At 45.6% G+C, this 23,940-nt stretch overlaps 1 protein-coding gene across 2 annotated transcripts in view; it reads left to right on the forward strand.

Moving 5' to 3' along the window:
- The window catches only part of EPS8L2 (EPS8 like 2), a 66,876-nt gene extending 44,378 nt beyond the window's left edge, over positions 1-22,498 (forward strand). For both annotated transcript variants that reach the window (XM_056354384.1, XM_056354383.1), the window contains 16 exons: positions 713-862; positions 1,006-1,085; positions 1,503-1,642; positions 3,809-3,888; positions 4,373-4,499; positions 4,859-4,947; positions 7,385-7,459; positions 8,495-8,643; positions 8,826-8,952; positions 9,336-9,451; positions 13,185-13,296; positions 14,370-14,477; positions 15,891-16,032; positions 18,555-18,738; positions 19,639-19,771; positions 20,115-22,498. In XM_056354384.1, coding sequence (XP_056210359.1) covers positions 713-862; positions 1,006-1,085; positions 1,503-1,642; positions 3,809-3,888; positions 4,373-4,499; positions 4,859-4,947; positions 7,385-7,459; positions 8,495-8,643; positions 8,826-8,952; positions 9,336-9,451; positions 13,185-13,296; positions 14,370-14,477; positions 15,891-16,032; positions 18,555-18,738; positions 19,639-19,771; positions 20,115-20,186 — 1,884 coding nt within the window. In that variant the 3' untranslated portion in view covers positions 20,187-22,498. The remainder of the gene's footprint in view (positions 1-712; positions 863-1,005; positions 1,086-1,502; positions 1,643-3,808; positions 3,889-4,372; positions 4,500-4,858; positions 4,948-7,384; positions 7,460-8,494; positions 8,644-8,825; positions 8,953-9,335; positions 9,452-13,184; positions 13,297-14,369; positions 14,478-15,890; positions 16,033-18,554; positions 18,739-19,638; positions 19,772-20,114) is intronic.
- Positions 22,499-23,940: the final 1,442 nt, after the last annotated feature.

Genomic DNA, 23,940 nt, shown 5'->3' on the forward strand with positions numbered 1-23,940 from the left:
TGAAAGATACCTTGAGCTGTGCTCCAGGCCAATCCCATCAATGTGGGAGAGATGCAGACTTACAGGTCCACAAAGATCCATGTAAAGCATAAGCAGAGAGGCAAGGACATACTACTTGCAGTAAAGTAGCATACTACTCACAATAAAGTAGCACACAAGATATCTGCCCGAGAACAGTGCCCCATTTTGACGGGTGATCTATGTACATGCACAGAGGGCACCTAATCCAAGGGGAAAGAGCAGCCAGACAGTGGGAGAGGGATGGTGCTGCCCCAATTTGAACAATAAGAAACTAAACAACATTAGCCCAAGGTCATCCAAGGAAACAGTGGGAGGGTGAGCCCCTCACAGGAAGCATCATCCCTCCCAGTGCTCTGCTGGGGTGCACAACAAGCATACTAGTACAGGGAGAGCACAGCATGATGGTAAGCAACAAAGCTCCTATTATTGAAGTCTCATGCTGGGCCCAGAGGAAAACAAGAGCTCACCTCTGCCACGCACCTCTCTCCTCTTCCGCAGTCCCAAGCCACTGCCCCTCTGCAAACCTGGACACATGTCTCTGAAGAGCCCAGCAAACCGCCACTGTGCTGTGAAGCACAAGCTCTGCCAGGTCTCACTCCTCAAACAGGGATCCCAGAGGTCCACGCACAGGACCATTCCCCACTGGTTCCATAGCTCCCCATTGCCTGACCCCTTCCTCTTTCTCTTCCAGGAGGAGCTGGAAGACTTCCCTCTGCCGACAGTCCAGCACTGCCAAACAGTGCTGAATCAGATGCGCTATTCCTCCATCCTCCTTCTGGTGTGTCAGGATTCAGAGCAGCACAAACCTGACATCCACTTCTTCAACTGTGACGAGGTGGAGGTAAGCAGAGCCCTCCTTGCTGGTGTGAAACAGAGAACAAAATATGCTCCTAGCTGTCTGCCAGCCCCTCCTTCCTTTGCCCACTGGAGCCCTCAATCCTTTCCAAAGCAAAGCCTTAAAAACATCCCCGTTTTATCTTTAAGGCGGAGATGGTTCACGAGGATATAGAAAGTGCCCTGGCAGACCACAAGCACGGGAAGAAGATACGGCCACAGACACTCAAGTATGTACACCGCACGATACAGCTGGGAGTTAAAAACAAAGCAAAACACACACAAAAAAAGAAAGTCCCATTTACAATGGTACTGGAGAGGGGCTTTTTACAAGGGCATGTAGTGATAGAAAAAGGGTGAATGGCTTTAAGCTGAAAGAGGGTAGATTTAGAGTGGGCATAAGGAAGAAATGTTTTACTGTGAGAGTGGTGAGACACTGGTACAGGTTGCCCAGAGCAGCTGTGGCTGCCCCATCTCTGGAAGTGTTCAAGGCCAGGTTGGACGGGGCTTGGAGCAACCTGGTCTGGTGAAGTAGATGATCTTTAAAAGTCCCTTCCAACCCAAACCATTCTATGATTCACACACCAGCCTCTCAGAAACAGGACCAGCAGCCACTGATAGGGTTGTTCTGCTTGTTTCCCTTGCAGAGCAAACCAAGAAAAGATCAGGCAGAGACAATCCATCCTCCCACCGCCACAAGGGCCAGCTCCCATCCCAATCCAGCACGACACACGAGGCTCAGCGATGAACAGGAACCGGGTGGCACCCCCTTCCCAGCACGATCCAGGTACTGGGAGCACTCAGCAAGTCTGTCCTGGGGACGGAGGACTCATTAGCCCAGATAGTCAACCCTCCTGAAATGGTCTGTGGTCATTTCAGGCCCTGTGTTGCTGAACTGCAGGGAAGCTCAGTGTTTTTTCACCACATTATAATGCAACACAGACACATACCAAAGGCACAACATATTGTTGCCTATCTGGCTGTGCTTTATAAATGCCTAAGAATTGGGCCGCAGCAAACATCTGTACCCACTGGGCTAGCAGTTGGCATCCTCTGTTCAGCAACAGCTCAATAATTCAAAGCTCCTAGAAACAACTTGTAATAAACACCTGTATTTTGGGATACTGAAATTCCCAAAACAGGTGAAAGCCCCTCATAAAACTGAGCCATCACATGACATTCAGAGCAGGCATCAGTGATCTTAAAACATACAGACAAGACAGACCTGGTCAGAAAGCCAAATTCCTGGCTCTGATGACTTCACAGCAGCCAAGATTTCACCCTCAGAAATCAAGTGGTTTGCATGAATTCTCCTAGAGATGAGTGTAGAAATGCAGATGCGAACTCAGCGCTCTCATGCGCGGATTTACAATCTTACTCCAAAACCATCCTGACTTCATCCTGTTTGAGACAGCTTGAAAAAACTTGTATTTACCTTTGGAGAAAGTGGTAACAGAAATAAGCTCCCCATAACAGAAATAAACTCTCCAACAAAAGCTCAATCTGATTAAAATGACGAGCAAAGTGTAAGCCTTTTTTATCACTGCCTATTGTACCACCTTCTCTTCGGATTAATTTCTAGGTTAAAGGAAAACGTGTAATCAGGATACTATGAGAAACTCCAAACACTGGCTGAGGATAGAAAATACTCGTTTCCCCAGGATGGGATCTGAAGCCAAAGAGCGGTTCTAGCCTCCTGAATGGAGAGCCTATTTCAAGTCCAGTTTTGCGTAATGAAAATAAGATCTATATTTCAGAGCTGGACCGTGTATAAACATCCATATGCTGATGCAACAGCAGTTTTTAATAAAATGGCCACCCTTAACTCTGCCCTTCCCAGGACACAGCATAAAGCTTTAAGCCCATTGCTTACATCAACAGAGTTGGGCATTTACTCAGGCAGGATTTCTGGATCTGAGAACACAGAGCCTGGCACGAAAGCAGGTGACAGGAGAAAGCCTTGAATGATGCCTGTTTGCCGAGATTGCTTCTCCTTCGAAACACGCCTTATTGCTTTTCTACAAAACCTGTCAAAACTAATCACCTCATCTTAACACCTAAAGATGACGTACATTTTCACGGTCCTTTGCCAAAACTGCCTCCCTAGTTCTTCCACTTTATAATCCTGCTGTCCAAGCACCTGCTCTACTGGCCCTTCCAAACTCCATTTCATGTTATTCTTTTCGCAAGAGGCCTCCTGAGCAATTGTTCACACCAGAACATCACCCCCTCACCAAGCACCTGTCTTCTGGAAGCAGGGAGGTGTCTGTGTTTTTTATTGCAGAAGGATTTTTTTGAACACCAATTTAAAACACTTGAAAGACTGCACACGAGTTTGTACAAAAATGCCGATTTATACACAGGCCTGCCTAAGCATCAGTCATGCAGAATTCCTGGCACACTGCTTTCTAGCGAGCGACAGTTGTATTCACTTCTAGGTCTTAGTTCTTCTTTCTCAACTACCATTTAGTTAAACTGGCATCTCTGGGAGAAGGAAGGCTCCTGAGGAGAGCTGGAGGTTAGAAGAGAGTGGGAGTTAATCTAATGGCACTTTGTATACACGCAGAGTGCTCTGCAGAGCACTTGGTGGCTCTTCAGCTCCTCTGCGGGACTAAGGCAGCACAGATGCATCAAAGGCAAAGGAGTCAGTGACTCACAGCAGCTGGAGACTGGGGCTTGCAGGTCTCTGCCTGTAGCTGGCAGCTCCTCACAATTTATTCATTGCTTATATTTGAAAACACGCAGCGTATCAACACAGAGGGTTGGCGGGCAAGTTCTGTGACCCTAGGAAATTTAATTGGCAACTTTGAGTACCTCCTGCTCTTTATGATCTCCTTAGGTGCTCTCATAACCCAGAATAAAACACCAAGCTGGGATTTACCATCCTGCATTTAATGGAGCCTATTTTCACCCCGATAGTAAATGTATTTTTTGCTCCCTCCCTTGTTTGCAGACTATGAACGACGAAGCTCCAGCTCTCATGACCATGAAGAGTCCCGAGCCATCTTAGCACAGAAGATTGAAAAAGAAACGGTTGGTAATATGAACAGCGCACAGGCAATAGACAGAAAGAGAGAAAAGAAGCAAGGGGCTCCTCCATGAGCAGACATTTTATGCATAGTCATCATTAACCTGATAACTGCTGTGCATAAAGATAAGATGAACAAAAGCAGAGTCCATCACGGGTCAGTTATGATGTCCTTTGACCTGAAGTAGCTCTGCTGATTTCAGAAGGTCTGCTCCTCCCCAGCCCACAGCCCAGTCTTGGAGTTACTTTCCAGACGTCCATTAGCAGGGGTCACTTGTCACATTGAGAAGTACAGCACACAGCCAGGCACAGCTTTGTGTTTGGAAAGTGATGAATTCAGCTTAATTTCATGCCTGGATTCCCCATTCCTGTGCATTCTTCCAGGAACTGGAACAGGCAAAAAGCAGCACGCTCTGCGATCCGGGCTTCCCAGCTGCATGCAGTTTGGGCTCGCTTTTACCTTGGTTTGTTGCATTTCTGTCCTCACAGCAAATCCTGAACTGCACTCTGGATGACATTGAAGTGTTTGTCGCCAGGCTTCAGAAGGCTGCAGAGGCATTCAGACAGCTCAACCAAAGGAAGAAAGGAAAGAAGAACAAGAAGAAAGGGCCAGCAGGTACAGTGCAGCAGCTAGAACAAATGGGGAAGGCAGGGGCACGGGTGAAGGTTGCGGGGAGAGCTCAGTTTGCATCCTAGCCAGGCCAGACTGATGCAGCAGCATGGCTATGGGCCCAACAGCAGCTACACCAGCTTGGAAGGTGCTGCTGGTCTGTGGGGACCTCTTGTAGAGCACACGGAACCTAGTGAAGCCTCCCACACAGGGAAAGACTTCTGGCTTCTCTTGAACCCTTGATTTCTAGTAGTTCTAGTCTCAGCACCCATTATTGCCGTGCCTTCCATGTGCCAGCAAGATGAAAATTTCCTGAAAAGGGATGCTCTAATTAAAGTGTTTTTCTCTCCACCTTCTCATGAAAGAGGGCATGCTGACCCTTCGAGCAAGACCCCCAAGCGAGGCCGAGTTCATCGACTGCTTCCAGAAAACCAAACTGGCTTTTAACCTCTTGGTAAGACACAGAGGGTATTTTCATCCCATGCAGTGAATAAGGCTTTTCCGCACATCTCACAGCAGCACGCATTCAAAGTGAAATTTGAACTGTCAAGGGACAAAGATGTGAATTCCAGATTCTTCAGAATCCAGAACAAACACTGCCTTTTGTCTCAAGCAGTGACAAGGCTTTTCCCCATTGTCACAGCAATAAGCATTCAAAGTGAAATCTGAACCGAAAACACTTATCAAGGAGAAAAAGTATGAATTCCAGATTCTTCAGAATCCGGAACAAACATTGTGTCAGGCTTGTGCAGGTTTCTTGGGCCAAGCTGTTAATCTGAAACTAGAAGCACAGCATCCAGGACGGGACTGAGCAGCCAAGGGCCTTGCCTGGATCTCTTTTCAGATACAGTCCTGACTTAAAGCATTTGCAAAGTTCTGAGCTTAGGGAGCCAAGATGTGCCATGCCCACCTTGCCGACAGCCATGGAAAGGCTTACATATAGATATCCCCACTCTAGACACTCACTTCTGCTTGTGGCCTTTAAAAATCTGGGTAGTTTTGTGACAGCTTTAGTCCTTGCTACTCTTACAAGCATAAAACAGAGGACTATAAATATTAAGGAAAAAGAGAGTCTTTTCTACTTTAAATTGTTCTATCCAATTCTGTCTACAGAGCAGCTGTAAAGCTGCCTCAGCCAGAGGCCTGGGAAGTCTCTGGTTAACAATAAGTGATATCCCCCACTGCCCTGAGATTCCTGGCTCCTGCTCTCTTTCTCCTCTGGAAGAGTCACTCTGTTAAGAAAGGGACGAAAAGTAGGAGCATGAAGATGTTCCCAGTGCTGCTACTTCCACTTAGTGAAGTACGTGAGACCAGGAGGGTAACAAGCCAGAAGGAAATTCTGTCAGTTCTGACCAAACTTGCCCAGTTGAACACAGCCTAATATCTTTCCTGAGAAGTAATTAGTCAGAAAATCACAGAGATTGTAAACAACCTTAATGCAGGACAGCAAGCTCCAGCCTTTTCTTTTAGAAGCAAATACACATAATTTTTGCCTGCTCAGGACCAGAACCAAGTCTTGGAGGTGGCAGCTCTGGCCAGCAATCACTGGTCTTGCACAAACCAATCCAGTGCCCCACTAAGACCATGCCACACATCCACAGTGGGATGTCAGCTTCCCTGAAGCAGCAGCTGAGGATTCTCCAAGCATAAAGAAATCCCAGCCAGGCTGTCACATCCCAGCCCTGACTGCTGACACAGCTGAGATAAATACAACAGAGTCGGCGTGGTCAGCCAAACCCTTAGCACAGCACAGGTCTGTGATGGAGGCGAGTGTCCTTCCCTGGACGCTGCCAATTATGCAACAAAGCCACAAGCGCCCATCTGTGCAAATGCTCTGGCCCCCAAGCTCTGCACTGCTGCTGCCTCTCTGTCAGCAGTGCGGGAGCCAACACGTAAAAAAATCATTCACATGGCCAAGCTCTCCCTGCCTGGACTTTGCTGCCTGCCTATCCACAATCTCACAAAGAGCAACTGATCTCCTGGCAAGAGGCCATGGGCAAGTAAGAAGGAGAGTGGGGAATCAGTGGCAGAGCACTGCCACGTCTGCCCTAACACTGCTGTCACAGGCCACGTGGCTGCAAAGTCCTTGTGAAGTGCCATTTCATTTAGTCACCTTGTCACCATCATTATTTCACACTTTCCACTCCACATTAACGTTTAATCACCAGCATTTAAAATGCTTTGCATTTGGGTAGGGAGGAGGAAGTCCGTTTTCCATTGCAGCAATGCCAGTAGCACAGGACACTAAAAGAGCTGAAAGGAAGCACACACTGAAGTGGTTTCTCACCACAGCTTAGCTGATTGCTCTTAATGAAACGCAGTTCTTACAGTAAAGTAATCCCAAGTGTTCACCCCTCCAGTCCACCCGTCTACCCCAAATACGAAGCATTTAAGCAGCCAGGGCAGCTCTAGGTGCTGCAACCAAGACCTTGGTGGAGATTTTTCCTTGTCAGCAGTTTGCCAAGGGACCCCCCCAAAACACTTGCTCTGTCATTTTCATTCACGGGAACTAGCGGGATTTTCAGCTTTGCAAGAGTCAGAAGTAATAGGCCCGGCCCTTCCTCACCAAGACTTGCAAAATAAGCCAAAGTTTCCTGCTTCTGCTCAAAACAGCTCCACAGGGTCTGATTTTAACAGAGTAGGTACTCCACCCCTCCTGAAATTCAACACCCTTAGAAATGGACACAAAATAAGAATGACCTAAAACTGAATGATTCCTACTCCCCACTCACTCTTCTTCCCTGATTTCAGGTTCACTGTTGAAAGTTTCCGTACTTTTTAGGTTGTTATTAACTATAGCATGCATTAGTCAGCAACGATCCCCCTGTGTGACAGAAAGGGGAAATAAAAAATCAGGTTAGGGTTACACTGGGTTTCCTTTCTCTTTTCAGGCCAAACTGAGAAAGCACATCCAGAACCCCAGCGCTTCAGAGTTGGTGCATTTCCTATTTGGGCCGCTGGAACTGGTAAATATTATTCACAGGTTTCACTGTGAACTCACTTTTTATTTCAAATGTTGATTTCACACTTAGAGGTGGCTAGATTATGCAGAAGAATTAGAAGACTGCTCACAACTGGCTAAAGCTTTCTCAGTAAAGTGTAGAAGCAACAATGCCAGTGTTTCTAGCCTCTGATCTGATTTTCAGCTTGAAGTAAATGCAAACCCCTTTAATAAAGGCCTACTGTGAAGAAAAGCACAAGCAGCTATGGCTCCCCTTCAGGATCTGCCTGACCTCATCTCCAGGCAAACATGGTTCAATATTTGCACTGAAAATAGGAAACAGAAATCCTCACTTGAAAAAGAAGCCAGGAGGGACACAGAAATACCAAGTGATTTTCCATTTTTTAAAGTGCCAGCTTGCAATGTATCCTGTCTCTTAACAACGGCTAATTTTTAGATCAGATCTTGCTTTGGCCCCAATAGAAAAATTCTTGTGTTCCTCTGAACTGTCCAGTCTTCTTCAAAGATTTAGGTTGATATTTCTTGAGACAACTGAGCTGATCTAAGGATTAGCTGCTGCCAACAGGAGTCAGGCCATCCCCTGGCATGAAGGCTTGCCTTCTGGCTTTCATTTTATACCATGGAGAACTCACTCAGGAACTATTTGCCTTATCTATTTGTTTCTTCTTAATAAAATCTGCCAATCAAGTACTATCAGTGCAGTGCAAGGATAATAAGCGGATGCTGAGGGACACAGCATCCCTTTTAGATGGCATCAAACCATTAATTTAGTTCATCTGTGTTGTGAAACTTCACCCTTACACGTGAAGGCATAGAGGAGAACTTTGGAATTGCAAGTCTAACATGAATTAGCCTGGTTTTAGAGGTACGCACCATGGAGGGTACATTGGCTTCCTTTGGAGCGGGCAGGCACAGAGACTTCAAAGGATCAGAGCCACTGATTTTCCTGTCCTTGATTTCTGTTCCTTTGTGCACGTGCCGATTTGATATTTTGAACATTTCCTACAAAATCCCTCATATTTGTGTATGCACATTCCAGATCGTCAGTAGCTGTGGTGGCCCTGAGCTTGCCAGGTCCGTTGTCAGCCCACTTCTTTCTAAAGACGCCACAGATTTCCTCAGAGGACACCTGACACCAAAAGAAATAAATCTCTGGGACTCCCTGGGAGAGACGTGGACCCGATCCAGGTGAGGACAGAGCTGCCATCTCACCAAGTTCTCCAAGCTCTTGATAAAGACAGAGGGGATGCTTGATTTTATAGTCATGTCAAAGTGTCAAGGATGCCCTGCTGTGCCTGCTTCTCCCTGATGTGCTTTCAGAAACAGATTCCTTGTAAATCTCACTACATATTCCCTGCTTCATGTCCTAGAGCTGAATGGCCTCGAGAAGCAAATATCCCCACCTACATCCCCAAATTCCGCAATGGCTGGGAACCACCTGTGGAAATCTTCCGTGGAGCTCCCTGGGAGATAGATATTGGGCACTTGCAAGAAGAGGTTAGTCCTGTGCCCCCAGTCATCCTCTCTTCCCTCTTCCTCCCCCTTTTTCAGAGTGAGAAATAGATCTGTGGGGTTTGCGATGGTGTATAACAAGTAGTCGACTCAAAACTCAGTTGGATCTGGTCACTCCAGTTAAATACAGAAAGAAAATTATGCCAGAAAAAGGCAGCAGTAACCAGCCCCACCTCCTGAACAACAGGAAGTAGGATACTACACTGTAACTGAGCCCCATGGACAGAAGTTTGCCTGAAGAACCTTTCTTTGGTGTGCACCTCATTGTGACCAAAAGCTTCCGTGATTCATCTACTACTATCACTGTCCTTTTCTCTGATAGAGTTTCCCCTTGTCTGGTAAGGCTGACTCCATTTTTGCCTTTCCAGCTATCATCAGCCAATGGATATCCTTACCGTAACTCCTCACTCAAGCGTGGCCAGACCACTGACCAGACACAAGCTGTGGATGCATTTAAACAGAACGTAACTCAGCATGTAAGTAGGTAAGGTATCAGCGCCACCCTGGACAACGGTGCCTTGGCTCCCACCATGTAACCTCATAAACACACACTGCAACAGATTATGACACCAGGATGTCTTGACGCCCTGGTAGGTAACTCTCTGACATTATTAATTCAGAGTTGTTAACAAGATCAAGAGAACTCAAAGATCAGACGAGTGATTATTCTTGTAAATGCTGTCTGCCTTTTAATCATCAACAGGTCTACAAGGAAAGAGGTTGGTTACATGCATTTTCCATCACAAGAGTCAAAAATATTGACTGACTATCAAATAGTAGGTCTCATTTCCTAGCATCAGCCCAAAGCAGTATTAAAGATCATGTGCCAAAGACACTGCACTGCACTTTTGTTCTCTATATATTTAGAGAAGTTAGTATCTCTCCGCTCATCCTAAAGCCACAGCAGCTTGCACAGAAAGAACATGCTTATAGGAGGAATCTGTACCAAGGCATGAGCCCACACAAGCTTTCCGCTGCTGAAAACGCAGCGCTGACCTCAGTGGCACTGCATGGAAAACGTTCTAACCAAGGAGGTACCCTTTTGCTTCACCAGAGGCAGCAGCTCCTCCTTTTGCTCTTAGACACAACCAAAAGGTAAAAAATATATCAGAGGCTAAATAAAACAAGAATGTGCTTCCAGTCTTGCCCATCTCTCCATCAGGAAACTGACAGGGCATTGACTTCAGACAGCTCTTCTGAACGAGATAAATCCAGAAAATAGGGAAAAATCCTCCCCTTTCTTCAGAAGCCTTGGAAAGTTTAGTTCCCAACCGGAACCAACCAGGCCAGCCCATTGCCTCAGGCTTTTTTCCAAGGGAAAGATGGCTCTTCCACAATTTAGGCAAACACGCTGCCCTGCCACCAGTATTCTATCACCAGTTACTCATGGTATAAGATCCTTATGAAAGTACTTTTGACTCAAAGTTTAGAGGCTTTTCATCTGCCTGCTTGTTTACATGAGCTTACATCTTTGAAATTTTCACAACATCTCTGAGTTTCAACAAACTCTTCCCAAATTACAAATGCCATACTCTGCTTCGCAGTGATTTGGCATGAAGTTATCAACTTCAAACCTTTAAAGAATGGAAGTCCAGAGCCAGCAAAGCACTTAACCCTGCACTCCTCTGTAGCTAGCTCAACACTGTGAAAAAAAAATCTTCAAGCCAGACTGTTTTTTCATGGGTTTATGTTCTAATCTAAAAGATGTATAAGCTCCACTACTACTACAAAAAAAAGTTCAAATTCACAGCAAAACCCCTTAAATCCAATTATATTAGCAAATTAACTCATTCACCCCGTCAAAGGTCCCAGTGGGACCATAAAACAGTACAGATTCAGTGCTGAGTAGGGAAAGAATTATGATCGTCTTCTCCAGCTCCCTTTTTCTCAGTGAGGTTATGAAAAATAAGAACCTAGTTTACACAACAGCATTTAAGTCTATCTTTAGAGACTGGTAGACAATGCACCCAAGGAAAATTTTCATCTGCTAGTCTCAGCACAGGCAAACTACAAACACTAGTATCAAGTCCTGGAATATAAATTAACAGCGTGCCTTTTTACCAAGGTGACCCTTTCCCTAAGACACCACCCCACCTAACTACAGTACGGGCTCATGGAAAAGTAGATGAGAATCTCTTTTGTCCTGGGATAGGTGTCGTAACTTTTTACCTACCTTTCAGAATATCAACAGCAACTTTTCCTTACGGATAACATTTAAGAAAAAAACACCCCAAAAGTTAACAGCATCGAAGCAGATGCTGAAAATTGAGAAGGTGCTCAGACACCATCTTCAGTCCAGAGCAGACCTCAGCCAAGTCTGCCCAGATCACAGTCCTAGGACAAACATATTTGTTGCCATACTCATGCTTTTTTCAGAGTAGTTTGAACTAGTTTCCTAACCAAGAGACCCTATATTAGCAAAAATATCCATGCATCAGTATTGTTATTTACACCAGGGCTCTTGGCTGCACAGAAGTGTCATGAAAGCCCCAAACGGTATTACCATAATTAGCAAAGGTCAGTTGTGTAAAATCTAGGTCCATGCAAAGTACACATTAGCCTCAGCCCCCCCCCAGCTTCTCTCCTCATGACTCCTTTACCTTCTGGAATGCTACAGAAGAAGTAATTTCTACCTAACTTGAGCCTTCCTCCCCCTCCCTGCCTGCAGGGCACTGCTGGGTAAGGCCACCACTCCCTTTCTTGACTGGTGGATTCAATCTGTCAGAAAGTCTGCTCCAAGCTCTCCCCCACTGCAGACTTACAACTTATATATTGCACATGGCTGTAACTAGACCAAGAGTTGGCCCAAATCAAGCAAGCTAAAGGCAATAGTACAGCCGCAGGCATAATATCAAACCACTGAACCAGCAGTTTCAACCTTTTTCAGACCACCAAAGGTTATCTAACAAAGACAGTAAAATGAACTGAAACTAAGCCTAACAGCCTTGCTTTTCAAAGGCAGGTTTTACAGATGCTTCAGAAGCATTCCACAAAGAGCTGAGTTGCCACAGATCAGAGATTTAAAATCACTGATGAAACCCAAGAACTTGGCAATGGAAAACATCAGGCTAAAACCCATAGTTGCTAGCAGTGCTGGAAGTACTAGGTTCACCAGGTTACACAGAACTTGACAAAAACTGGAGAACCTGACCCCCTAGTAAATACAGCACCCAGGAGTCTTCTGCATCAGGCAGCTGTGCAGGTTGCAAGTCACAAGCAGAAAGTGCGTTAAAATAGTTCCTACCTGCCCTTATGCAACAAGGCAAGACAATTTTTCCACATCACAAACATTTTTGGAATTAAAAAATAACGCTACACCCATTTTAACTAGAGAAAAAAAAGATGAGAGCTGAAAAATTTTCCTAAGCCAGGCAAAAAACCCTATAAAAAAAAAAAAAAAACATTTCCATTTGGGTCAAAGAGAATCTTTCATTCCACTTTCTCACCATTTTCCTTTTTTGACAATCTACCATATTTATTTTGTCACTCTCTCCAAACAAAAAGGCAGTTCAACATTGAAAGCTGTATATTCTTGCTTCAGAACTTCCCAAGCAAAATATTTTAACACATTCCTCTTCCCCCCAAATTAAGTCTTAGAATACATTCAAACTCACTTTTCCTGGGAACCTGCAAATTCTGCTTCAGTAGCTCAGCGTTGCCTGATGAAATGACCACAGAATTTCCAGACAGTTCTACCTCCACTCATTTTCAATACCCTTTCTCCCAGTCCTGATGCCTGCTGCTCCCTGCCCTGGCATATGGGGCAGCTGTTTTCATTTATCAGAACAGGAGGGCTTCACTGTTATTTTTCACAGGAGGTGCAATCAGAGCATTTTGTTTGTGCTTTGTCAGTCTCCCTAACCCTTGCAAAGCACCACCTGACAGGGGAGGAAGCCTTTTTCTTCTATCCTGAAAGCAGCAGCCTCACAGGTCCCCAAAAAGGCCACTAACCAAACAGCAGGACAGCTTTTTTGGTTTGTTTCCAAACGCGGGATGTTTTGCGAAAATAAGGGGTGAAAATCTTCCACAAAATAGAGGAGCAAAGGGGCACTGCCCGCGGCACCCCCCCCCACCGGGCTAACACGAGCACAGCTGGCTCTCTACCTTCTACCTGCACCGGCACACAGCCATCAGCACTCCCCTTTTGCCAGTGAACCTGTATTGGCCAAGTTATTAGATGGGCCTCCATTAAAACTCTGATTTTTTTTCTCCTGCAGGAATTTTGAGGCACAGGGAATGGCTCTGCCGAAGAGATATGCCAAAATCCGCTATGATTTCACTGCACGAAATGCCAACGAACTCTCAGTGCTTAAGGATGAAATCCTGGAGGTATGTGAACATGCTTGGAAGGAAAAAGGTGTCTCCTCCTCTTGCCAGGAGCAGGAGAGGGATCTGGAGACACTGGCAAGTGCCAACTCATTTTTGCTCAGTGTCTTCTGAGCAGTAACACAAAGCTTTGCTCAAACCTAAAGCTTTATGTCTGAGCTGGAGCAGGCTGACTGTATACATTGGATCATTTGCTCAGCTGAAACACATCAGTCATATCTTAACTAGCAATGAGGAGGAAGGAAAACAAGTTACTGTAGCACACTGCTGACCAACTTCCTGGGACCAGGTTCATTATTACCACTCCCCCCTGCCCCAAGGAATTATTTTCTATGAAAACATCCTTTTTCATAACCTTTCTCTTACTGCAACATTATTGGCAGCTAGAGAATGTAGGACACAGTCTGCACACGAACTGTGACAGATCTATGACTCAAGAAAAAGACTTCTGTTCAAAGCATAGCTAGAATGAGGAATATGTGTGAGTCCTGCCAACAAAGATGATCCATTCTAGGAAGCTTACTTTGAAAAAAAAAACTTTAAAAAAAAAATCATGGTTCTGGATAAAAACAAGCCTTCTGAAAGAAGCAGGGGGCAGGAACAACAGGAGATACAGGCAACCTTCTTGCTGTATCATGGTGATGATGTGATTATGTTATGTGTTGTGACATATGATCAAGTTCCATGATAACACTCCAGCATCTCTGGCAGGAGTCACTCGATTTATTTTTTTTAATGCAAAAAGACAACACACAAACTCAGTCACTGGGGAAAAATAAATAAATAATGGAGAAACAGGCAAATTAAGTTGTAATTATGAGTTCTTCAGCACCCCAGATCTGTTTTCCCCCAGAGATGCTCTCCTGTTCACCATTAGGGCAAGTTCTGATGCTTTTCAGGAAAGGCTTTGGCCCTAAACTGCAAATGAGCACAACAGATCTGTGTGCTAGCTCCTGGTCTTGGTGATGTTATTCTGACAACTTTATGTTACTGTGTGGTTTACTCCCACTACATGTCATTTATGGATGCCAGAAATTTGATGTTCTCACTAGCAAATTTATTTTTCCCCCTGTCAGGTGTTGGAAGATAATAAGCAGTGGTGGAAGTTGCTCAACCGGAGTGGGCAGGCTGGTTATGTCCCTTATAATATCCTGGATGTAGTGAAACTGGAAGAGCTCGAACAGGTCTGTAGTCAGATGATATTTAACTGGCAGCCAGCTGCAGGGCATAATCAGCTTCTGACAATGATCTTGTCATTAGACCTCCCTGGAATTCTTAGGATGCTGTGCATAAGTCAGGATGAACCCTCACAAGCAGACAAACCAGGATCCTGGAGCTTCCTCAGTCTCCTATGATAAAACGCCCACATTTTGCCATCATTACCTTCCCCCTCCCCAAACAAGACCTATAGGCCCATGCTTTCCTCCCGCTCCAAGATGCTGAGCATGCCACCTGCTGCCAGTGGTGCCTGGCTGGCAGGGTTGTGGGACAGGCACAGTGCTATAAGCAGCAGCCTGCTATGAAGCAATACCCTCACTCAAAAGGACACCCACCCTGAGCCTAGCACCGGGACCTGCCATCCCAATAGAAAAGGTCTTGCAATGAGGTGTCACCAAAGAAGCACCGGCTGCAGTGTCTTGAAAGAGTTCCACCTTTTGCTAGTGCCTTCCCCCGCCCAAACCCACATACTTCTTCTCAGCCTATGGTTTACCACCTCCTCTGTTGCAAAACTCTGCTGCTTTCAGGGCTGTGCTGTGAACAGGATGAAAGAGCTAATGCAGCCATAAAAGCAAATTTTGCTAAAAAAGCAAAAATCCTGAGATTTTTGTTGGGGATTAAATTAAAGACAGACAGTTCCCTCATCCAGTTCAGCAGCAGGAACAAGTGACTGGAGTGGAAGCAGATGGAAATAACATCAAAGTGAGTATTAAGCGAATATTGCTCTTAAGCACCACCTTGCATTTGTGTGTGGAATTTCTTCCCCGCTTTGGTATTTCACAGCTTGGGAAAAGCATAAGGTGCCCCAGCAGGCCTCTGGATAAAAGCCCTGTTAGTTTAATCAAAATGTCAAAAAACTCTTTTCAGACTGCTCCAGGCAGTTGGCAGTGGTCCCACTTTACATCCAGTTACTAGAGCTGCAGTGCTTTAGCTTCAAAACAGATTTCTGTTTGTTTCCTCTTAATAAAAAATCCTTTTGTTTCCCTTGCTCTCCATCTCCAAGGAGGCCCTACAAGCAGTAAATTCTGCATAGCAAAAGGCTAAAGGGCCGAGTCATGCATGTCATCCACAGCAGTAGTAAGCAAGCATAAAACACCATGCCTCGCTGTGTGACGTTCTCCAGGGGTGTAAATGCCTTCACGCAGTCTTTGGCCTTTGGTTTGCGTTCTGTTCATTCCATGAAACCCCAGAAATTAACTTCTTCCACGCAACTCCACCTGAGATCTCACCAGCCTCAGCTGAGCGGCCCCAGATCAGCACAGGGAGAATGTGGCAATTTGTCCCTCAGTTTGCTCTTGTGGGTGGAAGGCAAAAAGTTTAAGAAAATGAAAAATGGCAAAAAAATTCTTATACTTTTTTTTTTCTTTCTTATCATCTAGTCCAACCAGAGGTACAAAGGAGACCCAAGCCCCAGAGGATACGGACCATCCAGCCCAACTCACAAGCTACCTGCCAGCTACGCTGGGGATAAATGGGGAAGTGAAATGTTATCGCGGAACTCTCCCCAGGACGCCAAAGAACGTATGTGTCCCACACCGCACTCCCAGCACCCAGGCACCTTTTAGCCACACATAGTAGCCTCAGCCAGACAGAGAGCATGGCACCATGGCTTTGCATTTCAGGTCTTAACTGAGAAGTTTCTGCGAGCATGTGCTTTTGCTCACTCTCTGTCCTGGTGGTTTTCTTTCTTATAAGCAATAGATCAGCAGTGGTTTTGGAAGAGATTCCAGGTAGTACAACAGCCAACAGAGCAGCTGTAAGGAGCTCACTGACTCACGTCACAAGCTCTGAGGCAGCCTGGGACAAGCAGGGCAAAAAGGTGATCACCTTAACCCTCCTTCCAGCTTGACCTTCCTCCTCCTTCTCCTAAGGAGAGAGTTTTCTTTCCCTGCCAAAATGTCTGAGTGTCTCAGCAACCACACATATTCAGGTCAATCCCTTCCTCCTGCTTCCTTTGCTCTTTGCCTCCTGCCACACAATGTGGTGCCCACCTGACCCGTTCCTTCACGTGGTTTCAGAGAAATCCCACCCAGCAGATCTGCCAAATACAAGATTCACATCACTCCCTCGCCCTGCACATGCTATGTGGTGTCATAGAGCATGAGGAAGGCCAGGAGCCCTGCTCACCTCACCCCCTTATTACACGCTGCATACACCCACAGCAAGCTGTCCCCCCGAGGCCACAACCGGGGCTCATCCCCTGTCCAGCCACCATGGACTCCTGCAAGCAGAAGCCCTTTGGGGATGATGGAAATCCCCATAACATGAGCATCATGGACACATACCTATTAATAACACTGAGTTATTCTCCACAGTCTTCAGGAGATTCATGGAAAAAGTGATACTAGATGATGTCTCAGTGGAGTTTTATGAGTGTGCTGCTCCCACCCACTTCATGCCTCCTGCCACTTTATTTAGCTGCACAGCAAAAGCTGGAGCTCTGAGGACTTGGATCAGCAAGTTACTTATTAGAAGTAACAAGGAACGCTGAGAAGTAGAGGGAGCAGAGCTACAGCTCAAAACCAAGATTCTAATTGTAGGTGCTCACAGAACTGGCCTTCTAATCAGGTGACGGCAAAGAGGCAATGAGAAGAAAACAAATGGCAACACAAGAGCACAGAAAAATGGGAACCTCATTCTCAAAAACAGATAATCAGGCCCTGCTGTCTCACATGGCCTCAGGGGTTTTTCCCCTCCCTGCTGTTAAATTTGCTGGGCAATTTCCTTATTTCAATAGTCTGAAGAGAACTAAGTAACTCAAAAACAGGAAGATGACAAACTAAAGCACAAACACAACAGCAACATCAGGCATCAGGGAAAAGTGACCCTGTCCCTTGTCACCACTTGACAGCATCGGTGGGAGCAAAGTCACTGTCAGATCAAGTTTTACACCCTTGAAAAAACTTCTGCTAGTCTGTGTTGCAGGGGTTTATGTCTTTTGAATGAGGTGTGATGAACAGAATAGGTTAGCAACATAAGAAACAAGATTGGTCTCAATATAAATTTGTATATAAAACAGGTGAAAATACAGGTTCTTACCAGCACCTCCTACAGACACCAGTCATGCAAAATGACCATGTTCTTATCAAAATGTTCTCCTGTTATTTTGCCAAATATGACACCCTTTTCCCCCAACAAGTACTTTTGACTAGGAATTTTCTAACAGCTAGATTGGTAGTCTAGTTCCAGTTGGCTAAAAGCAAACACCTCCGCAGACAGGAGTTCTCTTCCACACCAGACCAGTCTCTACGCAGTCAAACACGAACTGGGGGATATGTGCTTGTTAAATGAGACAGCCCAGAGTCTGCTGGTGTATACCGTGACAGAGAATACACTTCCCTTTAGAAATTATACAGCCATATCAATGCTGGTCAATGTCAGAACCACAGATTTCATTTCTCCCAGGAACAGCAGCAGTTGTTCCAAGACTCCCCAGTTAGGCTAACAGACATTGCTGAGATAACAAGGTCAAAATCTCAGACACACAGTGCTTATACCAAACCGTGCCTTTTTCTGGGGGACAGTCATGCTGCACAAAACCCTTAAGCAGCTTTTTAGATTCAGTGATTGCTGAATGGACAATGAGCATTTAGCTGTTACTTTGTGATTCCTCCCCTCCAACATTCTGGATAAAAACTGCAGATATCTAGGTTTCTCCCAAAGAGAAAGTGAGGTTTCAAAAGCTGACAGAAGTTGAGAGTATTGGCTTGGGAGGGAAGGGTAGATTCCCACAGTCTGCTCCAGCAGTCTGCCACCTCCAAAACTGTGGTGGTCTCCCTTTACGCATTTGTTCCTGATGGAAGTTTGAAGGTCAAAACGTCATTGTTCAATCTATTGCTCTAACAAAGCACTTCAGCTTGTTCTCTACAACTAAAATACAAAAGTAAGCACTTCCCTTTGGTGTATTTACAGAGTTAATAAAAATGCTGAGCCACATTCTGATCTTCCTCACAATTTCCCTGCAAACACACTAATTTAATAGGATTTGTGACTGAAGACTTGATCTCATTCCCTGTTCTCTACCTTGTGCCTTGTTTCCCCAGAACTTATTCATCAAATGGATGAGCTGAATGATGAGCTGCTAAAGAAGATCACAAACAATAAAATTCAGCCCCCCCAGAGGAATTTCAAAGTGGAAAAGCCTCAGCAAGTTTTTGTGCCCCTCACCTTTGAATCCAGCACTGAAGAAGTCAAAGCTTGGCTGGAGGCAAAGTCATTCAGCAAAGAGTAAGACCTACTTTACTACCTTATGAAATGCTGATCCTTCATTTAAAAAGGAGTGGGGGAGGCAGCTTGCAACATTTCCACCGGATTGCGAGTCACTTGTATTTATTTAGAGAGCCTGTGTTGCAAATTAGATTTTAATCATGTTAAACCCAGGCTGTGTAACCAGTACATGCAGAGCCCAAACTTACTCCCTTTCTTTCCTATACACTATCAAACAAACCTTGTCTTACTGTGCAGCAAGAGACCTAACAAGTAGCTGCAAATAAAGGAATGGTCTTTCTTATTGACACAACTCACAGCCAAGCACCACACAATATCCTACCGCTGGTGCTTGTCTGGCATCAGTAAGCCAGCAGAGTGCTGAACTTAAAGAGAAAAATAACTAATTAACTAACTAAACCTGTGTCCTGAAGTGCAAATTCCAGATGACTGCCTGTCTCTGGAGAGGCTGTCCTAAAGTATCTCTGAGGAAGACCCAGAGCCTCAGCTGGGACTAGCAAATCTTCCTGGCCACCAGGGAAGGACCAAAAACCTGCTTGTGGTCCAGAGTAACAAACACCAACTTACACTCTGCACAGCAAGCCGAGAGGAGCTCCAGGATTGCTTCCCCAATGCGATGCAACTGGAGTGAAATCACTGCAATATCCATGGGGCTGGGTACACAGCGGGTGCCAGGGTGATGCTTGCTTCACCTGCTCCTCACAGCTTGCTGTCATCCCCGCAGAGAGCTTGGGTCCCCCGACAGCTGCCACCTTGGCACAGCCCCAGGGCCTTGCATGTGATACGGCCCTGGTGCAAGGGCTGCACATCAGCTGCTTACAGCCCTTTGATCTCTGACTCCTCTCTTTTGGCAAAAGGCCACATGTAGCACAATTATCATCTCACTTTTTGTCTTCCCAGGACAGTGGAACATCTTGGCATCCTTACTGGAGCTCAGCTCTTCTCCCTCAACAGAGAGGAGCTGAAGAAAGTGTGTGGTGATGAGGGAAACAGAGTATACAGTAAAATCACAGTGGAGAAAAACCAACTGGAGGTAAGCAGCTTTCTGGACAATTCCTACCTGAATGGGTGCCTGTACTGGCAGTGTCAGATAGCCCATTAAACAGCCATTTTAACAAATACAATTTTTAAGAAGCCAAATAAACAAAACCCACACAACTAATAACACACACCTAAAAATGCAGAAAAGCCTTTTAAGTAAAAAAGCCCCAGATCTGTAAGGCAGGTCACCCTTTCCCCGCTAATGAATCTGCCTTCTTACTGGTAACCACTTAGCCCTTTGAGACTAGCTCTGCTCTCACAGCATTAGTTAAAATCAATAATTTAACTACAGCTTGAAGTTAAAATTCAAATTTCCTGTTTTCTTTCCCTTCTAGAAAAACAGAGGGGAGTCAGAGCTCCAAGAAATCATGAAGCGTCGCCAGGAAAGGATTGATTCCGCTAATTAAAATCTATCTGCTTTATTTCAGCTATTAGTCATAGTAGTGCAGAAAAAGGGAATGAAAGCAATGATCTTCAGTCCAGACAAGAGACAGCAGTGCTCTACTTAGCGGTGTAATTGCCATCAAAGTGACAATTTCTTGAACACTGTTGATAAGGGTAGACAATAAGACCATGCCCCATTGGGAAAGGTGTTTTAATATTGCATGAAGTATTTTTTTTATTATAACTATATATTTTATACTGAAATTTTATGTGCATGTTATCAGAGCAGATCAGAATTCACACATGTCTGAACGTACAACAAGGGTTTGATTCAAGCAAAAAAGACCCTGCAAAGCTTTTCACATAGGGCGTACCTGCTCCCACCTGCCTCGCCAGCACAGCTTGGGAAAAGAGGTCATAGCACACAGCACAGAACAAGCCAGCCTGAATGTTTATAGAGTCTGGACCACAGAAAAAAGTATTTTCTCCACTGTTTTATTTCCTGCTCTGTGGCAGATATCCCCTGCAGCCCACTAGCAAAGGCTCTGTGGCAATTCACTGTCCTCCTTCTGTCACCCCATGCTCCCTTGATGGACAAGGCTAGAATCGCAACACACAGGACCTAAGATTGGCTGCTTCCTTGCATACATGTACAGTTAGTGCTATCTTTGAACAGTGGACACAGGCTTTCATTGCATAACAAGCAGGATCTGAATGACAACTGAAGTGATGTGAATCTGCAAATAGGTGAGTTCAGCCTTATCATCCCTGCTTAGCAGAGGCTCTGGCTCCAGGCAGTGCAGCCCTTTACCTTGGCACTGATCCTGCATCGGGAAGTTGCAGTATTGCCAAACCCAGGCCTCAAACAAGGAGGAGATAAGCCCCTACCATTTGCTCCCAAGCAAGTCACACCCAAATCACTCCCCAGGGTGTTCACCACTCATCCCCACCTTCACGTCTTCATTGCAAAGAGTAATCTGAAATCTTTCCTAAACATCTAAGAAACAAAAATGCACTTGGAAAGGCTCTTTTAATACAGAATAAATGGCCACAAGAAAAAAAAAACAATCTAATTTAGTAGAAGCTATTGTTCTTCACTTCCTGTTTTTCTTACTAACACTACGTGCATATGTATACAACCTATCTACTGAAAAAATCCCTCATTCTTACAATCTATAAATAGGGATGAGGAAAAAAAATCCCTTTCCCTAGAGACATAATTAAGTGATTATGCATCAGTAACTTACTCAAAGTTTTAAAAGATCAACCAAGCATATAGTGAGGTGCCTGTCCACAGCAAGTTTGGCAGACACTGGATTTGTATCTGTATATTACTTACAGACCAACTTGATAGGAATGCAGTAAAGCAAATTCATCTAGAGGAACTGCTCACAGACTTGAAAAGCTTTGTCTTTCTCCCCCACTCACACACCTTAACTTCGGTTGAATGGGAATTCAGGCCCCGACTCCACAAAGACTTACACATGTGCTTTCCTTTACATGCTGTGAATGGTCCCACCTCCTTTAAGGGTTAAGCACTGTGCCTATGTCTTTGCACAATTTGGGTCTGTCTTTGCACATTTAATTAAAAAAGCTGTACAGCTGTAAAGCAGTGGCTGGGGAGCACACGTCTAAATCTGAGACTACTGATGCACCTCTCAGTTTTGGCTTTGCTCTTCCAAAAACGTTTAGAATGGATGATATATTTTCTTAATCTGGAAAAAGGACATTGTCAGCACCAGCAGAAGTAGGGTGCAGGCAAGGAACTTACAGGGGAGGGTCACATTTTAGTCACAACCCTGCAGGCTTGCCATAGCGGCTGGAATTTGAAAGGGCACTCACCTTGTCAGGGAGGAATGATGAGGACAGTCCTCCTGAGAAGCCCTGGCTCTGGATTAGAGTGGAGATAGGAAGCAGGTGTGAACACTGGCAAACCGTTGGTGTCAGTAGCACAGGAGGTGAAATAATTTCTAAACTGAAAATAAAAAAAAACCAGTGAGCTAGGAAACACACCATCATTTTTGTCTTTGGGTATAAAGGAAAGCAAATCACACAGAAATATAGTTGCCTGGGATTATAATAGAAGAGCACACAACAGTTCTGTAAAGCCAGGAGCCAAGGGAGTGTTTCATAACATAACTACATCAGAAGACCTTATTGCAGAAGTCACTTTTTAAAATTTCCATATAACTAAGCTGTGCATCTGTTTTATTTGTATTGCCTGCAGATAACGCTATAATGTACTGTACATTAATGTGATTGAACAAAGGATAAAATGATATAACCATGCACTGTATAAGACTTATTAAAATAGTTAAGTTATAACTCTATCCCTGTCTCTTTCACTTGGATATAAATTAAAGTAACAGGACACAAAACCAGTTGTTAAGGGCTGGCTTTTCGTAACAACTTGTTACTGTGAGTCAAAGATACACAGCAGAGTATCTGAAACCACGTTGCCTTTTGTTTCCCGGGGCGGGGGGGGGGGGAAGGGGAACGACAGCCATTCAAAAGGAAGGGTGTTACAGCCTTGATAATCACTGGGATGTAAAAACAGGGGCAGATGAAAATCCCACATATGACAGCAATCAAACACCACGAAAGCTACCATCTGGATCCAAAACATCCCCCTTCTTGTCGTGTTGAAGAACAAATTTCTCTTACCTCTGGAACATGCAACGGAGACAACATACCAGCGTTTACACACAAAGATACTGCCCAAGACTATGTTTTGCACTGGCAAGCTGAAAACATCCAAGTTTGGTCAATGCCAGCTAATGCTGGGCTGAGAACAAAGAGAAAGGATGGAGGATACGAGGCAGGCTCTCTGTCACTGCTTGGCAAAGGACTCTGGAAGCAGCGAGAACATGTTTCCTACATAGTCACACAATTCAAACAGGACTTAAACCTAATGCCTCTTTCCGTTATCCACTCTGAGCTGGACAAAGCACGAAGCATATTCTTGTTCATCGGGAAGGGAAAATACTGTGGCATGACTGAAACATGTCAAAACAAGGGGAAGAGCATGATCCAAACAGCCTCTGTTTAAAGGCCAAGTGGCAGTTTCTGCAACACTTGCAGCCAAGCTCCGTTGCCCAAGCACAACGATGTTAACAGGATCACCTTCTCCAGATGAAGTTTAGGCAAACGAAGAAGAGCCATATGTGCCCAAGGCAGCATGCCTCACAGGGCCAGGTGCCTCCCTCTGGCACGGCTGCACAGGCTGGAGCCCTGGCAAAGGCACCAAAGCCTTGCTACAACAGTGAGGGAGGAACCACACCACTCAGCTCCCGCAGAGGGCTAACGCAGGGGCAGCAGGGCTGCGAGTTTCCTCAGGGCCGCTAAGCGGGGCGAAGGCCTCACCCTCAGCGACCCTCCCGCCGCCATCTCCTGTCACTGGCAGGGCTCCGTCCCGCCGAGGCCCCGCGGGCCCAAGGGGACGGACGCCTGAAGGGCGGCTTAGGCGCCATACCCGGCCGCGAGGAGGCCCTAGGGAGCTCCTGGGGCCAGGAGGCGACAGGCGGGCCCCTTCAGCCCACCGGGAGCGCAGCCCGCCGCTCTGAGGAAAATGGCGCGCAGCGGCCGCCGCATTCCCGGTCGCCAGGGTGACCCTCTCCTCAGCCGCCAAATCACCCAATAAGAAACTTTCTCCCGCCCCCCCGCCCTATCCGAGCTCCTCCCGGCCGCGTCCGTCTTGCCTCCGCAATTTTTACTGGCTCGCTGTCTCCCTCCGGGATGAGATTGGCGGGCGGCGCGGCGCGCCCCACCCCGCGGTGT

The sequence above is a fragment of the Falco biarmicus genome, chromosome 10 (assembly GCF_023638135.1).
Source record: "Falco biarmicus isolate bFalBia1 chromosome 10, bFalBia1.pri, whole genome shotgun sequence".
Lineage (NCBI taxonomy): Eukaryota > Metazoa > Chordata > Aves > Falconiformes > Falconidae > Falco > Falco biarmicus.